Genomic DNA, 16,490 nt, shown 5'->3' with positions numbered 1-16,490 from the left:
GTACCTTGTTTTCCAGAGTAACTGCCTTTCATAGAGAAACTATTTTAAAATATCATCTATAATAAAGAAAATGCTGCAACAATGACTTTTTGTTTACTGTGAAAACACAATTCATTTAGGGTCAGATTTTTTTTTACCTCAGCATGGTTACACAAGAGGGATGGTAAAAGGGCACTTCTTCCCATTCATTGACCAAAGAAGCACAAATGTTTCTTTTATGCTTCAAGCCTTAATGCCATCAAAACTACTTAAGCTAGGAAGTCAGTGGATTTAAAACTCTGCTAAAATAGGACCAAAATATATTACAGAAATGCTTAAGAGATTTGATGAGAGATGGACTTATGGGCTTGCTCCACAGACACTAATTTATAACCCACGAGAAGTGGTCCTTCAGCACAGAGGCACAAAATGGCCTGGAGGAGAAGGATTCCAGCTCCACCTTTTCCATAAACAGTTCCCCTATGGCAAAAAACCCAAATGCTAATGACATGGATGGATATCAAAAGTGCCAATGAAAGATGTTTTCCCCCAGAATAATGTGGGATCTAAAATAGCTCTTAACAAATCTCCTTCCTTTAGCATTTGCCTTCAAAATGTGTTTCCTCAAGTTAAAATAGGAAGTTTCTATCAGACTTCTAAAAAGACAGATTTAAAGCCCCCTGCTGTCTGCATGCATTTCTTATTTGATCCAATTTACATAAGATGGGTTTTCTCTTGATATCTCTAATAAGGAGGATAAAAAGGCAAGGAAAACTGTTCTTCTCTGATGTAGAATTCACCAATTCAGTAACTGAGTGTTCTGGGGGAAAGTATCTTAATAGGAGTAGTCAGGAATGCTTATGTTTTAAAATGATAGGTTCAATGACAAAAGATAAAAAGCCCCCACAGCTCTGTATTATGTTCTATTATAGAAAAACAGCAATATTAATATGTAAAGATAAAGGCTGAGGTAAAGCAGCATAAACTCTGTGGGTAAATCTACTGAAGTTTGAATTAGAATTTTCCAGTTACTCTGCAATTCACAAAAACTGGGCTTCCTTCCATTGCACACTTGATTAAAGTAGACAGACCACAGAGTAGGAAACTACAATGAGGACTCAGGCTGCTTATTGACCCAGTCAATGCAGAGAAAAATGATTGGGGATAAAAATTCTTCATCCTCAGATCTAAATGATGGGGCTGCAGAGCCAGGATCCTGATTTGCCTGCTAAATTTTTGCTATTAATTTTATGTGGCTTAGGATTTGCTGCAGCCAGGGTGTTTTATAGCATCCTGCTCTGAGCCACCTCCCTGGGGGGTTGGATGTGGCTGTGAATGAACTGGACTGGACTGAGCAGGGTGAAGAACCTGAGCTGCTTACATCTTCAAACACCTGTGACTGCAGGCATTGCAGAGAAGATAACCATTGGGTTTACCATTTTTCTAAACAGTCCCTGCTCACTGAGTAACCTCCCTCAGTGGACTGCTTAAATCTGGGAGAGATGATCATTTAATACACTATCCCAACCCTGTTGTCTGAGCTGCAAAGAAAGCCAAGAATTCAGATGTTCCCAGCAAGAGGGAAGAGAACTGTTTAGGATAAGGGACAACACTGGCACATGAACAAAGGGATGTATTTTTGTCATCAGTGAATTTCAGCAGAAAATGAAAGATTCTTGCTCTTTGAACAGAGACACCTGTACAAGAGAAGCCAAAGGCCAAACCAAATCCACCCCCACTTCCCCAATTCCAAACTATCAGCTCACACACACATTTAAGATCAAAGTCTGGGAGCTTATGAGTGAACAGTTTGGCTTTCTGCAGAGGGAAGAAGCCCCTGCAATCTCACTGTTAGGTAAGACTAATAAGGCATATTCACACTCAAATGAAATTTTAACTGACACAGTATATGAAATATATAAAACATAACATGGAGATAAAAAATAACTTAAGTACACATTGAACTTCCTGCAATAAAAAATCCAAGTGATCCATATGTATTTTTTTTCAACAGGCACTTGTGATAAAACTCTTAAATGAGATTAGATAGGATGTGAAAACAGTTATTTTAGTAGACAGCTAAAATCTCTGGCTGAAGCAAACAGATCTAATAGGTCTTATAATTTTGCCTATGCTCACTTGTTCAATAAATGTGCGGAGAAGCTTTTTAAAAAATATTGAAAATATTTTTCTGTTTTGCCATTACTTCATCCTTTCTGCTTCCAAATGAAAAATTAAATCTATTGCATCCTTGACAATTTAAAAAAAAAAAATCTAGAAGCATTTATGTAGGCTCAGCAAATAGATGATTGTTATTCATTATAACTGAGGGGTTGCCAGAAAAAGAGTGTATAGATTTGAGTCAGTAAATGGATTAATCCAACCACATTGACTGGATTTGCATTCATTTATGATGTCAGCTAGAGGCTAGAGATTTATTTAAACAGAATCTAGGGTTCTGAATGAAAGAACAACACATATTTTGCAATATGAAATAAGCCCTAAATCGAATCAAAAGTTGTGAAAAAGGCCAAGATGCTCCAGTAGACAAAGAAGCCTTGCTGACTGCTATTTATGAAGGACCTGATTCCTTGCATTCCTTGCAGTCTCTTACAAAGTGCCTTTGTAAGGAATTATTTGAGTAACAGAAGCTAATTGTTTCTCCAGTTTAGAGTTTTAGATTGCATTACATTCTGATACTACTTTTTTTTAGGGAAGGTAAAGTTACTTAACTCAAAAACCTAGAGTGTACTGACTCCTCAGGGCAATTTCAGATCAACAGTATCTCTCACGATCATTGATTTTAGTACAGTGACCTTTTCTTGTGTCAAGTTGCAATTTTGATTTTCAACTCCTTCTCTGCAAACATCACTTTATCTTCCTCTCCCTTCTAGACCAAATAGATCAGATTTCATACAAAACATAAGCAGGTTACTGACCCAGTTATAGTCAAAGGCATCCTTCATTCCTACACATCCAAGGTAAAGATGTAGGACTTGTCAAGGAAGTCTTTATGGTTGACTTTTTTGTGTCATTGATAGCCTGAGAAAGTCCATCAGATTACCTAACCCTTCCAGCTATTCCTGCAGAACTATTCCTTGCTGAATAATTTTTATAGTTTGTTTTTTTTTTTTTTTTTTTTTGGTCCAGTCACATTTTAAGCATGGCAAATAGCATCACCCTTTTGGGAGATTCTCCAATTATAAAATGCCTGAAAAGCTTCCTAACATGCTTAATTGATCAAAACACAAACCAACTGCTTCACTTTGTACTTCTATCTCCTGCTCTCTTGTGATAAATACTTCTACCCTCTTGTTGTGGGCTGGACAACTTGTTAATACACTTTGGACTCTTACATTTCATGATTCTGCCACTCTGTAAGTATAAAAAATTCAGTAATTATATCTGCTGTCAGGAACAAAAGTCAAACTTTAAAAAATATTTTCATAACAAAGGTTTTCATTGATATTTTCATAACAAAGGCTTTTCATTACTTCAGGCTTCCCTGATGCATTTTATTTACATAACACGCATTCAAATTACTTGTAATTGTGTTAGGATTTCAAACCAAAGCTAAGTAAAATATTTTGTTTAATTTGTGACTTAGCTTGGTTTGCTATGTTTTTTATTCTAGTTCTACCCTAATTTGCAAACCCCTGTAAACATGAATTGGTTTGGGGTCAACTGTTAACATATATATTTAAAAACATGTCCAAAAGGGTGACTTGGTACAACATCACTGGAATCAGCGCAGTGTTTGGCTGCAGTATGTGCAACTTCTTTGACTAATCTCACCACCTAAACAATCACTTTCTGTGAGGTATGATGAGGGTCAAATGGGCTGGAGTTTACCAATGTAAGTTTAAAACAGGAGTTTTGGTAGAGGTGAGTCAAGGCTGGAATGAGAGTGAGTTTACAGCTGCAGTTTTGGCACTGTGAAAGAGAGATGAGCTACACACTTAGAGATGTGTGCACACTCATCAGTGCTTAGCCCACCCCACCCAGAAAATTGACTCCACAGTTTAAGCACAAGAAATCTGAAAGAGGGTAAAAATTTACAAACATGAACAGCTCCTGAATCTGAAAGTGGTATAAAGCCACTACAAGGGAGATAATTATTGTACATTTCTACAGAGTCACCGATTCCACAAATCTTATTCTTCTAAGTGAGTGTGCAGTTTGTTTTGTATGAGTTTATTTTATATCCTGTGAACAGCCTTTGGGGACAATATTTCAACTTCATTAACTTGCTACTGTACTATAAATTGTTTATGGTCACTTTCCAGGGAGGGGCATGTTTCATTATTATTTAACTATTATGCAGAAGGATAAATATTCCCAATATCAATACCAACTGAAAATGCCAGGATTGAAACTACTATAACCACAAAGATTTGGACATCAATAAAATAAATATTTAAATAAATCTCAAAACCACTATATGATTCCCTTCTGGGCAATTGTTATTTCATAAAACCCAACACTAAGCAGCATATCAGAATTACTTTATTTAATAGAGCAATTCCTAAATTTCAAAGAAATTCTGTATCTTCAAGCCTTACCTTGCCTTCCTTGGTATAAGCAAGTACTTTATCTTCTTCTTTGGGGTGAAAAAGGAGTGTTTCCACAAAGAAAGCAATGGGTTGTTTCTGGAAAGTGGCTCCTTCATCCGTGCTTATGAAAAGGCTTTGGTCACGGTCATTATGGGAAGAACTTACAAGAATTATCTAAAAGACAAAAACAACAAGAAACCTTCAGAAGCCTGATTTCTCTGTAACAGGGAACAGAGCCTTATTTTCTTTGTGTTAATGTCAGATTTTGTACACACCTTATCTTACATCGCAAAATTCTGCAGACAAGAAACTCAAATCACCTAAGATAAAAGGATTGAAAGGTTTAATTAATCTTCCCTGAGCAAACTTGTGAATGTTACATTCTATGACTTCTCTTGGAATCCACACCAAACTGCTTATGCTTCTCATCTCTGCTCAGAATGACTGCCTTGGGTTTTGGTGCTTGTACAAGGTTCATGAGGGCACATGATAAAATCTCCAGACTAATGAAAAAAAAAAAGATACTACTAGTAATGACTTATTTAAATACGTCCATATAAATACATCTTTTTATTTAGTGAGGCTACTAAATGTAAGAGCAATCATTGCCATAGCAGAAGAATGACTGAGGAGAAATAACTTCTTTATAATATCTCTCCATTGTTTCATCATTCTCCTCTTCCTGACAAATTTTGAATAAAAAGGCAATTCACTTTGATGCAGAAGAATACACAACAAATTATCTGCATTTCCTTCTCAGGTCCAAACAATGCCTTGGCTCAAGATGATATCTTGAGCTGTTTCCTTGTGTGATCTTTATGTTAAGCTTTAAGGAAAAAAGAAATTCTCCCCACATAATTTAGTTACAATTTCACTCATTTCAACTTCTTCACCTTTTGCTATAACATCATGGTTCTAAAACTGCCAATGTGAGGATCCATTTTGATTGTTTTTCCAGATCAAAAAAGTCCAGTTGGCATTCAAAAATCTGCCTTTATCAACTGATAGCCTGCAAACAAACTGGATTTTCAAAGTCCAACTGGGCTCTCTCTAGATCATACTTCAAAAACAATTTTAAAAAATCCTTAACTCAAAATGCATTTAGAATATTCAGCAAATGGTGCAGAAAACACCACAGAATACTGATCACTGTGATACAGTGACTGTAAATTGCTTACAGAGATAAATGGCAATGATTTATGCAAACAGAATCACAATAATGTGAATACAGAGAAGGAAAGAGATTAACAAAACCAGTACAGTTTTAATGTAGTCACTTTTTTAGAGCAGAGCTGAAGTTAAAATTTTGAAACTTCTAATGAATTATACAGATACGACAGCTGGGCTGAGCTTTTACTGCAATTGGTCTTGGGGGGAAAACTATAAATTCAACATTTACAGATGCTCCAATTTGACAAGTAACTTAAGCATGTGCACTTTTCCTTGAGGCACATACACAGTTGCACTAATTTCAAGGGCTTTCATATACCTCAAATAGGGCACTTATTGAAGTACATTGTTCAACAAGAGAGACAACTGCAGATACTTCAGGGTTCGTGGTCCAGTGCTGAAATCCCACACTAAAGCACATATTAAGGCAAATCTATTCCATTAGCTGAGTGACTAGGTCAGTAAGAAGAGCAAAATAATAACCCATTACATTGTAAAATCTTGTAAATTTTAATGATATAATTTACCCAAGAGAAAGAAAATGACATTTTTATTGGAAAGTCTCTGTAAATGACACCTTCACAAATGCCTTCTCTTATTTCTATTGTATCCAATGGCTTTCTGTCTCTTGGGCTTTTTGTCCCTTCAGTGTCTGTTTAATTCATTACTATCTACACTCCACCAGTAGCTGCTGGTGGCCTAGATACAACATTCAGAGATTCTTGTGACACACTCATTTATTAGGTTTTCTGCAGCAGGCATGGCATGAACCTGAAATTGAATGTGGCTGCCATGTGCTGCCCTGTCCCTGTGCCTGCATCTCAAGGGGGAGGGAAGAAGTGTTTGTGCCAAGCACAGACATCTGTACTTTCTTGCCAGACTCCTGTCTGTGACTTAGGCTTAAAATATCTATTTTCTCTTGGAAATAAATAAATTCAAACTACTTTCCTGCTGAGTGAGGTACACAGTGCTCATTCCTGTTGGTTCGTGACCAGAACATAGAGAGAAGGACCTGCTCCCCAGAAAAGGCATGAACTGCACTAGACCAGAACAGTAATCTCTGGACCACAGAAATACTGTCTTGCCTTTTTTTCTTTCTGACCCTATAAATCTTACACTTCCAAAGATATCAAAATTATGGCTTCAAAATAATAAAGGACTGAGATTCATAAAGTAGCGAGTGGTTTTCACTGTTAATGAGGCTTAAATATAGGTATGGCCAAGTTTCATAATGTGGACTCAACAGCACTGAAATCATAGGAAAAATGCTTGTTATAATGTAATGCAAACACACTGTGATATTTGCTAATGCTGTCCTTCAGAAAATATTATGTATCTTTTAGAGTTAAATCTGTTTTTAAAAATAGCCTAAAGATTGTAGACTTGCAAGCATATATAGCAGGGTTGCTAACTATTCTTTTATTCACACACATCATAATTCATTTAAATCAATATTTTTGAATTTCACTCAGTGCTGTGATTTATATTTCCATAGTTTAAAGTGATCATTATGTGTCAGACATACAGATTTCCTCCCACAGCTAACACACCGGGTGCTCAGACTTGCCTGCTGGCTAACACCAGTTATTTAGGAAAAAGCTCCAGAGTAAATATTGTATCCACATTAGATGCTTTCCACAGCAAGTTTTATTTACTTTGTAAGTGGAACAAGTAGCAAAACCCTCCTGCAAGCAGCTGATGAAGGGATGCATCTGGGACATACTGTCTGGAGAGCCAACTAGCAGTGATGGCTTTACCTCAAAATAAACTTCTTCCTTGAATAACTGTGCATTTAAAAACCAGAACAGATTTTAAGCACAGATAAATTTGAGCTCCTTATAAACATTTTCCATATCATTTCTCACTCCTGTGAGATTCTTTTTTTTTTCAATTGTAGCATTATATTTATGTTGTTTATCTCAAACATCAGTACATAATTTCCATCCAGCTAAATAAAACACAATAACATGTGTATACATTCAGGTCTTATGTAAGTCTACAACTGCCAGTAGCTACACAGAAGTAAAAAAATATTTTTCAAGGAGATAAACAGCCCTATGGATTGTAAAGACAAAGAGTAAAAATAATATCTGTTATAGATGAACAAAGGGAAAAGGAAAAAAATCCAATAAAAAAGAAAAATAGCACACCATGCCAATATAGGAATTCAACCATTCCAAAACTAAATAAAAGCCACGCTTTTTCTCATTACAGGAAAAGTCAGTGAGGCAGGAGTTAACAGAAAAACCAAACAAATCTGAAAATAACATAATTAAATCCATTTGTTTAATCTCTCTTTCAAGACTGATTGGCCAATATGCCTGTCTAACCATTCCTACTATGAGTGGAATCACAATCTGAGCCCCAAAGAATGAAAAGATTCTGATGGCTTAGGCTACACTTCTTTGCATATCAGACTTTTTCTTTCACTGTTACCATGAAGATTTGGAATAATCATAGTGATTACTTGGGAGTCTTAACTGTAGATTTGGCAGCAATTCAGAGCTATGCTGCAATTTCAAGTGGCAATAAACAGAGGATATTAACATGCATCATTTGCACTGTGTCTGAAATATAACCCCCCTCCCCTCAGTTTACGTCCAATCAAAATTTAAACTCAAGACAAATTTGATCTTAATCAGCACTTTCTCAAAAACGAGGCAATTTTCTAACATATTACAATTGTGCTGTCTCTTTCAACTGTAGCAACTGATCTTAATTTTAATTGTAGCTTTTATTTTCCTTTCTATTTCCCTCATATTACAAAGGCAAAAAATAAAAAAGTAAAAATGCCCATGATTAATAAATTTTTACAGTCACAGCATCTGAATCGCTATAGGAGACTTCTGCAGTGAGTGGTGAGAGATGAGACACTAATTTTAATTCTAGAATCCTCCAGCAGGTCAGAAATCAAGACATTCCTCAGTGCTCCATGCTGACCCTGAAGGAAGAAACCTCCTTTGGGCAGAGGAAGAAATGAAACAAATATAGAGACTCTTCATTTAAGCACACAGCAGACATGCACTGAGAAGCCAAGCATGGCCAGGAAGAACCTATCCTTTCTCAGCCATCCCCAGCAGGCTGAACTCCCACTGGACATAGAGGATTCATCTCTGGAGATACAATCCTAAAGAATGCTGGACCCACCCACTCCAGGGAAAAACCCTCAATGATGTGAACATATAAGCCATCCCCACTGAGGTCAAACAATTTCATGGAACACTTCCAGAGAGGGCTCATCAACAACTACTCTGAACAATATTCTTGCCAGCATCTCACCACCCTCACAGTAAAGAACTTCTCCCTAATATCCAGTCTAAATCTGCCCTCCCTCACCTTAAAGCCAGGAAGAACATGCAGTGCTAATGCCTAGGTGAAGGTGCTTAGCCAAACTGGAGACAAGGCTGCTGAGCACAGGGCATCACCATTGACACCATCACAGACACCTCCGTGCCTGCACAGCTCTGATGGGAAATGGCCTTTGTGCCAGCAGTGCCAATCTCAGGGCAGTACTCACAGAGCTGCACAGCACTGCAGTCACAAACTCAACATTTTTAAGACTAATTAACTCATCTATTTGTCTTGGGTTTATAATTTGTGTTATTCATGTGTTATTAGATACACCTGGCTGAGAGGGAGATTACTAAAGCTTCTGGTCCCACTTGTAAATGAGATGTGGCTTCTCAGGCAGCATTCATAGAACACACAAAGTGGACTCCAAAGGATTATGATTTTTATTTTGGATGGTATGAGAGACCTGATAACTCAAGAGTGTCTAAGTGAGAGTGAAATATAGTCCCTTTACTCTCAGAGTGATGAAAAACAATACCTAAAAAATCAGACCAAGGTCATTCCAAGCAGAATAAAATGAAATGTCTCCCAGATAGCAGTTTAATCTTGTAGATTTTCCCAGGAAGATGCATTACAAAATCACTCCTCACAAATGTTAAGTTATAAGTGGATCTAATAAGTCTGCTTCTGTGTCCAACTGAATTGGGTGGAATGCATATAGAAAGGAATTTACAGACACCCCAGAACAGTATTTTACTTTTCATGTTAAGCATTCACAACTTCCTCTAGAACTGTTACTTTCCCTTGAAGAGTCCCTTTTAAGATGTCACACAGAAGCATTTCAAAACAGCAACTAGTCTCTAGGAGAAACACCATAAGGGAGGGGAAAATGGGAATATTAAGGATGATTCCTGAGAATTATTTGCCACACTAATCACATAATCTCAGGACACAATCAAAGCCCATCTGAAGCTATCCTGGTGGAGCTAATGGAAAGCATGTATCACAGTTTCTTCTCCCCTGGGTTGTGGTCAGCTCATTAATCATCTGGAATATCACAACAGAAGGTGCAATATTTTTTTGTCTCGTATCAGCAACTTATTAGGCACTTTAGGATGTGGAATGAATATTTAGAGGTCAGGATCTTAAAATAGGCTGGTTAGCAACTGGAGCAGTTGGTAATATATGACATACTGAAGAAGGAGTGAATATCAGAGTTAGAACCTTAATAGAAAAATGTGTTCAGAGGAACTGGACAGAGCACAGTTGGCTTACACTGCACCTAAGCAAGCCTGAAATAATATAATCAGATCATAAAAGAAAATAGTTTTGAAATAGTTGGCTTTCCTTTAGGAAAGAAATCAAGTTTGAGGGTGCTTACATATCATAATAATGAATGCCTGCAGAGAACCAGCTATGGCTGTTCTGACTGGTATTGATGAACAGACTGAAATTTCTGCCCTGTTGGCAACCTGTATTTAACTAAATCAGCCAGATCTTTGCAACTAAATACCTCAAAGGGGCTGATGATGCCAAGTCTCTAGGGAATACCAATTACAACTCAGTTCATCAGTCTCTTTACTTAGAAAAGGGGAGGGATACACAAGCTGATCCCAAACCCTCCACAGGAACAAACCTCATGCATCTATAACCTGCTAGAACCAAAACATCATTGCCACTTGACTACCATGACAGTGAAAATTTTCTTGAGAAATGCTCCCTTCAAAAACATTTCAGAGCAGTACCACATCCTGCCAGCCTGAGAATTCAAAAAAAAGTGGCACGCATTAAGCAAATTAGGAATTTTTGCAATATACTGAGAATATGCCAAAGGTCACAGTAAAAACAGAAGAGTCCTTTGATCTTCTTGCAAAGTCCAATGTCAGCCTGGCTATTGCTAATTCTTCAGCAAAAATGATCATTTGATATATCCCTTGTAGATTCCTACATCCAAAGTGGGCAAAACTTAATGTTGAGATGCTTTGAGGGGTGGTCCCCATATAGGTTTGTTCACATATTCAAAAGTTTGGGTTTAAATTGATGCACTCCAGTGTACCAAGAACTAAATCAGATGGTCTTTTCCAGTATGCTCTAAATCAGCAGTTTGAGAGGGAAATAGCACTAGGAAAGGCATAGCACCAATTCTTGTCACAGCAGGGGAATGTTCCCTAACCTGGTTTTATATTGCCTATGAAACAAAAACATTTTCTGTGTCTAAGAGGTAAAAAGAAAAAAAAAGAAAAAATAAAGAAGAAGGAAAAAAAAAGTAGTATTAAAACTAGAAATGGGCAAGTTTAACTCTTTCCCACTAATATTTCCACAAACATTAATATTTACTGGAAAAAACAGGCACACACTGACCTTTTTAGCTTAGGCATTCACAGATTAATCTAATTCAAGAGTTTATTTTGTAGACCTCCAACTAAACTGCAAATATTTTCAGCCTCAACACATCACAGAGCAAAAATATAAAACAATGCTTTCCAAACAGGATAATGGATGCATAACAAATGACTGCAGTATGTGATTTGATCTAAATTAATGAAGAAACAGTTCAAACAGTTCCTAGCTACCAGCCATTGATTTGTCAACAGCAAAATCTGCACTAAGCTCAAAGAGAAATTACATGGATGGTAATTAGTGACAGGGAGAAAACATGAAGGAAAAAAGGCAGTTGTGGTGGCTAAAATGATCACTCATATAGGATTGATCAGGACCTCATCATCTTCTGTAATAGATAAACACATTTCTGTCTTAAAAATACTAAAGGTATGCCTTTTGGTCCTTTACTATGAATCTCAGCTCTGTTATAAGACTGTATAAGAATTTTCTGGGAAGACTACAAAAGTGAACTCCCAAAACATTGCTCTGGGGAATCTCACTTTGCACAATTTTTCCTTTCCAATCCCAAATACTCATCAGGTGTTTTCACAGGCAAAGGTCTTCCTATAATGTACCCAAGACATCCCCAACACTAGCTGAGGCATCAACTTCCAGCACATCTATTCCTCTCTCTCCCAGTTTTACAGAGCATTTCTTATGGAGATCAAGGTAATTAATGACTCTGCCAGAAGTTATGAAGAATAAGTAGCATTTTCCAAACATGTAGGTAATAAATGTGTGTGTGTGTGAGTGTGAATATACACATTTGCAAACACAAACAAGGTCAAGGAACCAGATGGGCCACCTCCAAAGCTGCTGAAGCTGCTGACTCCAATCACTGAGAGCTTTGAAAGGCTCAGTGACTGGGAGTTCCTGAAGACTGGAAAACAATAAACATCATGCCTGTCTTAGCATCATCTGCAAAGTGCTTCAGAAGGGTCTCACAGGTCCCACATGTATTTTGCTTTTGCCCATTTCCATACCTAAAGGGGTAGCTGGCATTAGGAAATGAGCTGGTAAAGTCTTTATCCTTCAGGAAGCTCCTGATTCCTTTTGAAAAGTGTAGACACTGGCCTGGATGGGTATAGTTAAAGACTGAACAGGTCTTCTCCCCTACACCAGGAGGGAAAACACAAAGCTGGGGGAAAGGGCTGCTCTAAGCAAGTCTTTCATACTTAAGTCACACCAGATTATGTGGGTTTGAAGGAGAAAATGGGAGATGGAAAATGGAGATGAGCAGAGGCAATGCTGGAAAAACAGTAATTATTTTTCACTTGAATTTGGCCATACCTCCATTATGTAGGCTACAAAGCTTAATTATAAAAGCTCTTGCTATTGAAATATTTCCCCTTATCTTTGATATCCAGTCCAAATGGACTGGAAAAAAACCCTTGAAAAGCAGAAAGAAAATGTCTTTTAAAGTAATTTTTGGTCCCATTAGGGTGAATCTCATTAATAGAAAAGGGACTTCACTGAAGAATAGAGCTTTTATATTCAGAAGCATACAGTACTGCTGTGCCTGATTGTAGCAGCACTGCAGATAATAAACCTTTCTCCACTGGGGCTTAGATTTTTTGCAGTTGTAAAATACCCATTTGATATTGAGGTAGGATTTCAGTAAATACACATACCTGGTACCCGTTGTCCTCGTTTTCTCTGGGTGTACTTGGGAGTGGTGTTGACTGGTGCTTTTGGAAGAGGATGTTTAAAATATTTTTTTCTATTGAAAAGCATATTTTTTTTCATAACTGAAATGTATTGCTGAAAACTTACATCAGATTTACAAGTATGATTCCTAGGGCCCATGAGGGACTTGGGGGGAGAGAACAGCTCCCTCTGGGGATGCTCCACCTTATGTGCATGGTTAGAAAATATTTGTTGGGGCAGAGATACTGTCTTTGTTCATTAGTTGTTAGAGCACTCATGTGTGTGATTGCAGGAACAAGTCCTGGCCTCACCCCTGTTGAATGCTACTATTACTAAACCTTAGGCAATTCTGTACATATTCTCACACATATGAGAGGGACATCACCCAAACCAACTCAGAAATAGAAATAGCATGCTCTTGCTCATTTGCTACATTGGAAAAATTTAGGGGCAAGTGTTATTGTTTCTATCTTTGTCCCTGAGAATGTTATTTTGACTCTTTTCCACTAGATTTTAATGAGTAGTTTAAAAGTGAATACAGACATTAATAAATGAATGAACAAATATTTCTACTAATTCCCTTTTCTCATTTTACTAACATTTAATCCTCCTTAAAAGCTTGTAATTAAAACAGGCATTTGTTTGCTTGTTATTTTGTTTGGTTTTAACATAATATTTTACTGGAAATGGAAAGTTGAGGGGCTTGGCTCCTAGCAGTGTGTTTAGAGACAGGGAACAGTAAGGAAGATTTCAGGAGCTTTCTCTCCTGCCAAGAACATTGCTAGAGATTCAGCTACAAATTATAACTGATATGGAAAAAGAAAATCCAGGCAATATTGTTCTTTTCCTTTCTAAGACAAGCAACTACACAGAGCTCTAAAAACATGACACCAAGGTTAGTCTTGGAGTTACAATTCTGATCCCAGTCAGATAGAATTCTGCAAAGTGACCACTTTGCAGACCCTGGGACTGATGCCATCTTAAAGCAGAATCCAAACAAAACATCAGCCTTATCACTGCTTTTGCCCTTACAAGATTTTTGCAGTGGTTCTTGAGGCTGTAACACGAATGTCTTATGAGACTTTGCATTTATCACAGTTTCTCTATATCTCCCATCCATACCAACAAGATGTGAGTAAAAATAAGTGTCCTTTGAGTGCTGTTAAAAGATGGGTGCCTGCAGTGTGTGGAAGGTAACTTCCCAACAGAGCTGATGAGGGACACAACTAGGGAACACAACTAGGGAACATGCCCTGCTGGACCTCCTGTTTAGGAACAGGGACACTGCTGTGGTCACAAAAATTATAAGTTTGCTGCTCTTGGAGAAGCATTTATGGCATTTGGAAGAAGGTCCTCATGATGTTAAGAAGGGAGAAAAGTGGAAGGGCCAAAGCCCAGCAAGAATTTAACCTGCCCAATGCCATTAAAAAAAAAAAAAGTTTTGGTGGCCTTTCTTGCGTGTTTTGGGTTGCAGTTTTTTGCTATTTTGTTTGGGACTTTTTTGTTGTGATTGCTGGGTTTTTTTCCTGTTGGCATTAGCCCTGTAAATGACACTGTACTTACTTATTTTTATAAAGTCCTTGCCAGTATAACTGTCCAACACATCTTGTTCTTCACCTCTTATGCTTTAAGCCACTGCAGCCTGGGACTACAGCTAGACATTGATAAAAAATGCAAGAATACTTACAGACTTTTTTATTGATTGCATTTGAGACAATGCTCCTAAAAACTTGTGAGCACCATCAAATCACCATAATACAACACAACTAACTGGGTGGAGGCCAATGTGAGCAAGCCATAAAGGATGAGACATAAAAAATGAAACACTGGGATATATAAAGAGCCTCTTTCACATAATTAAAGTTAATTAAAAACTCCCAGTATAATCTATATCCAGAAAAAATGGCCTTTTGTCATTTCTTCAAGTGAGTTTCCTGAGAGAAGCACTCATCTGAGACTGCAGTCCATTCCAGAAAAGTAAATAGAAATCACAAAATAATCAACAGCCTGTCCCATGGGGCAAACTAATTTACCAACAGTTCTTGATAATTTATTGCAAGTTAAACAGTTCAGTGACATGCAGGAGAAAAAAGGGGAGAAAAAAACTTATTTATTCTCTTGCCTGACAGTGTCTCACAACCAAATCTATCTTCCTACATCAGCTTGTTCCTTGGCATTTCTTTGAGAGAATTGATAAGTGGACAAGAAAAAGTTTGTAGAGAAATAAACTATAACTTATTTACTGTTACTGAAAATAAAAGAGCTTATAGAACTCAAAAGGTATCAAAGATGGCATGTTTACAAAAAAAAAAAACAAAAACAAAAACACAAAAAACCCCTCAACCTTCCCCCAAAAACCAAGAGAAAAGATAAGCCTCATTCAAGAAGCAAGATTGCCCAGGGGGATGGCTAGTTTTCCCAAATTGCCTCCAAACACACCTTCGTGATCTGTGAAATACTTTGCCTTGGATGACAAAACAATATATTGTATGTTTATACAAAGGATCCTAATAAAAATGTTTCAGGAAAAATTACGAAAATTAAAATGACCAAAATTTCTCAGAGTTTTAACTGTATAAATCCATGTGGTGATTTGGCATGCAGAAATAACACTGATGCTAGCATTCATAAACAAAGCAGCAAGAAGACCCCACCATCTAAAATGTGCTCAGCATGCCTGTAATCCCAGCTAGGTTTTCAAAGGGCTTCAGCACATCCATTTTTCTGTCAGCCTGATTACAAGTTGCCCAGGGCAAGATTCTCTCCCTGTTTCCCATCTGGACAGTGGTGAGCTCAATCATACCTCTGCCTGTAGGTGCAATAATGATAAAAGTAAACAAATACAGCTGCAAAAACCACACTGGTCACACCCAGTGCTGAGAGCAGCTGAGTGTTTTTTGAAGCAATTTTTTTTTTAAAACTTCAAATGAGAACTTGGTGATTTTTAAAGAAACAATAATTATTTATGGCATATTAATTCAAATGAGCTACACACTGTCCTCATTTCCTCTGTCATATTCAGAAAGCAGATCCACTAATTTCATTCACTGTACTAGTGTGTGATTTGCAAACTGCTCAGCATCAGAAATTCCCAACTGCAGCATCGTTTATGCTTTCCACAATTTTTAGAGAATTTAAATCTACGCCTACAGAGAAGCCTGGGTCTGCTTAGCCTCCTATTCTGAGCATCTTTTGCAAGGTTTATCACTAGGAAGAGTTTTCAGTATCCCCAAGCTACAAATGACTTTCCAAAGAGCCATGGCTGTGGGTGTTAATGAAAGGCTCGCTGTGATCTGGGCTCTTGGAGTAGCTGCAGACAAGGAGAAAGAGAGCAAAAGAGAACAACACAGGTTCATGCCCCAAGAACCTGAAGTGGCACCATGCTAACAGACAATAATCACTGCAAGCAATTGAGAAGCTGAACTGTTCCCCTGGAAAACATGCTGTGACAGAGAAATGTCAGATTGC

General features: G+C 37.5%; 1 protein-coding gene across 6 annotated transcripts in view; it reads right to left on the bottom strand.

Annotated features, from left to right (window-relative positions):
* The window catches only part of SORCS2 (sortilin related VPS10 domain containing receptor 2), a 536,124-nt gene that overhangs the window by 107,399 nt on the left and 412,235 nt on the right, over positions 1-16,490 (bottom strand). For all 6 annotated transcript variants that reach the window (XM_077177749.1, XM_077177750.1, XM_054632803.2 and 3 more), the window contains exon 4: positions 4,542-4,706. In XM_077177749.1, the coding sequence (XP_077033864.1) occupies positions 4,542-4,706 (165 nt within the window). The remainder of the gene's footprint in view (positions 1-4,541; positions 4,707-16,490) is intronic.

This window comes from Agelaius phoeniceus, chromosome 4, assembly GCF_051311805.1.
Source record: "Agelaius phoeniceus isolate bAgePho1 chromosome 4, bAgePho1.hap1, whole genome shotgun sequence".
NCBI lineage: Eukaryota > Metazoa > Chordata > Aves > Passeriformes > Icteridae > Agelaius > Agelaius phoeniceus.
Note: the sequence above shows the minus strand (reverse complement) of the source record. Positions and strands in the feature narration are given on the sequence as shown.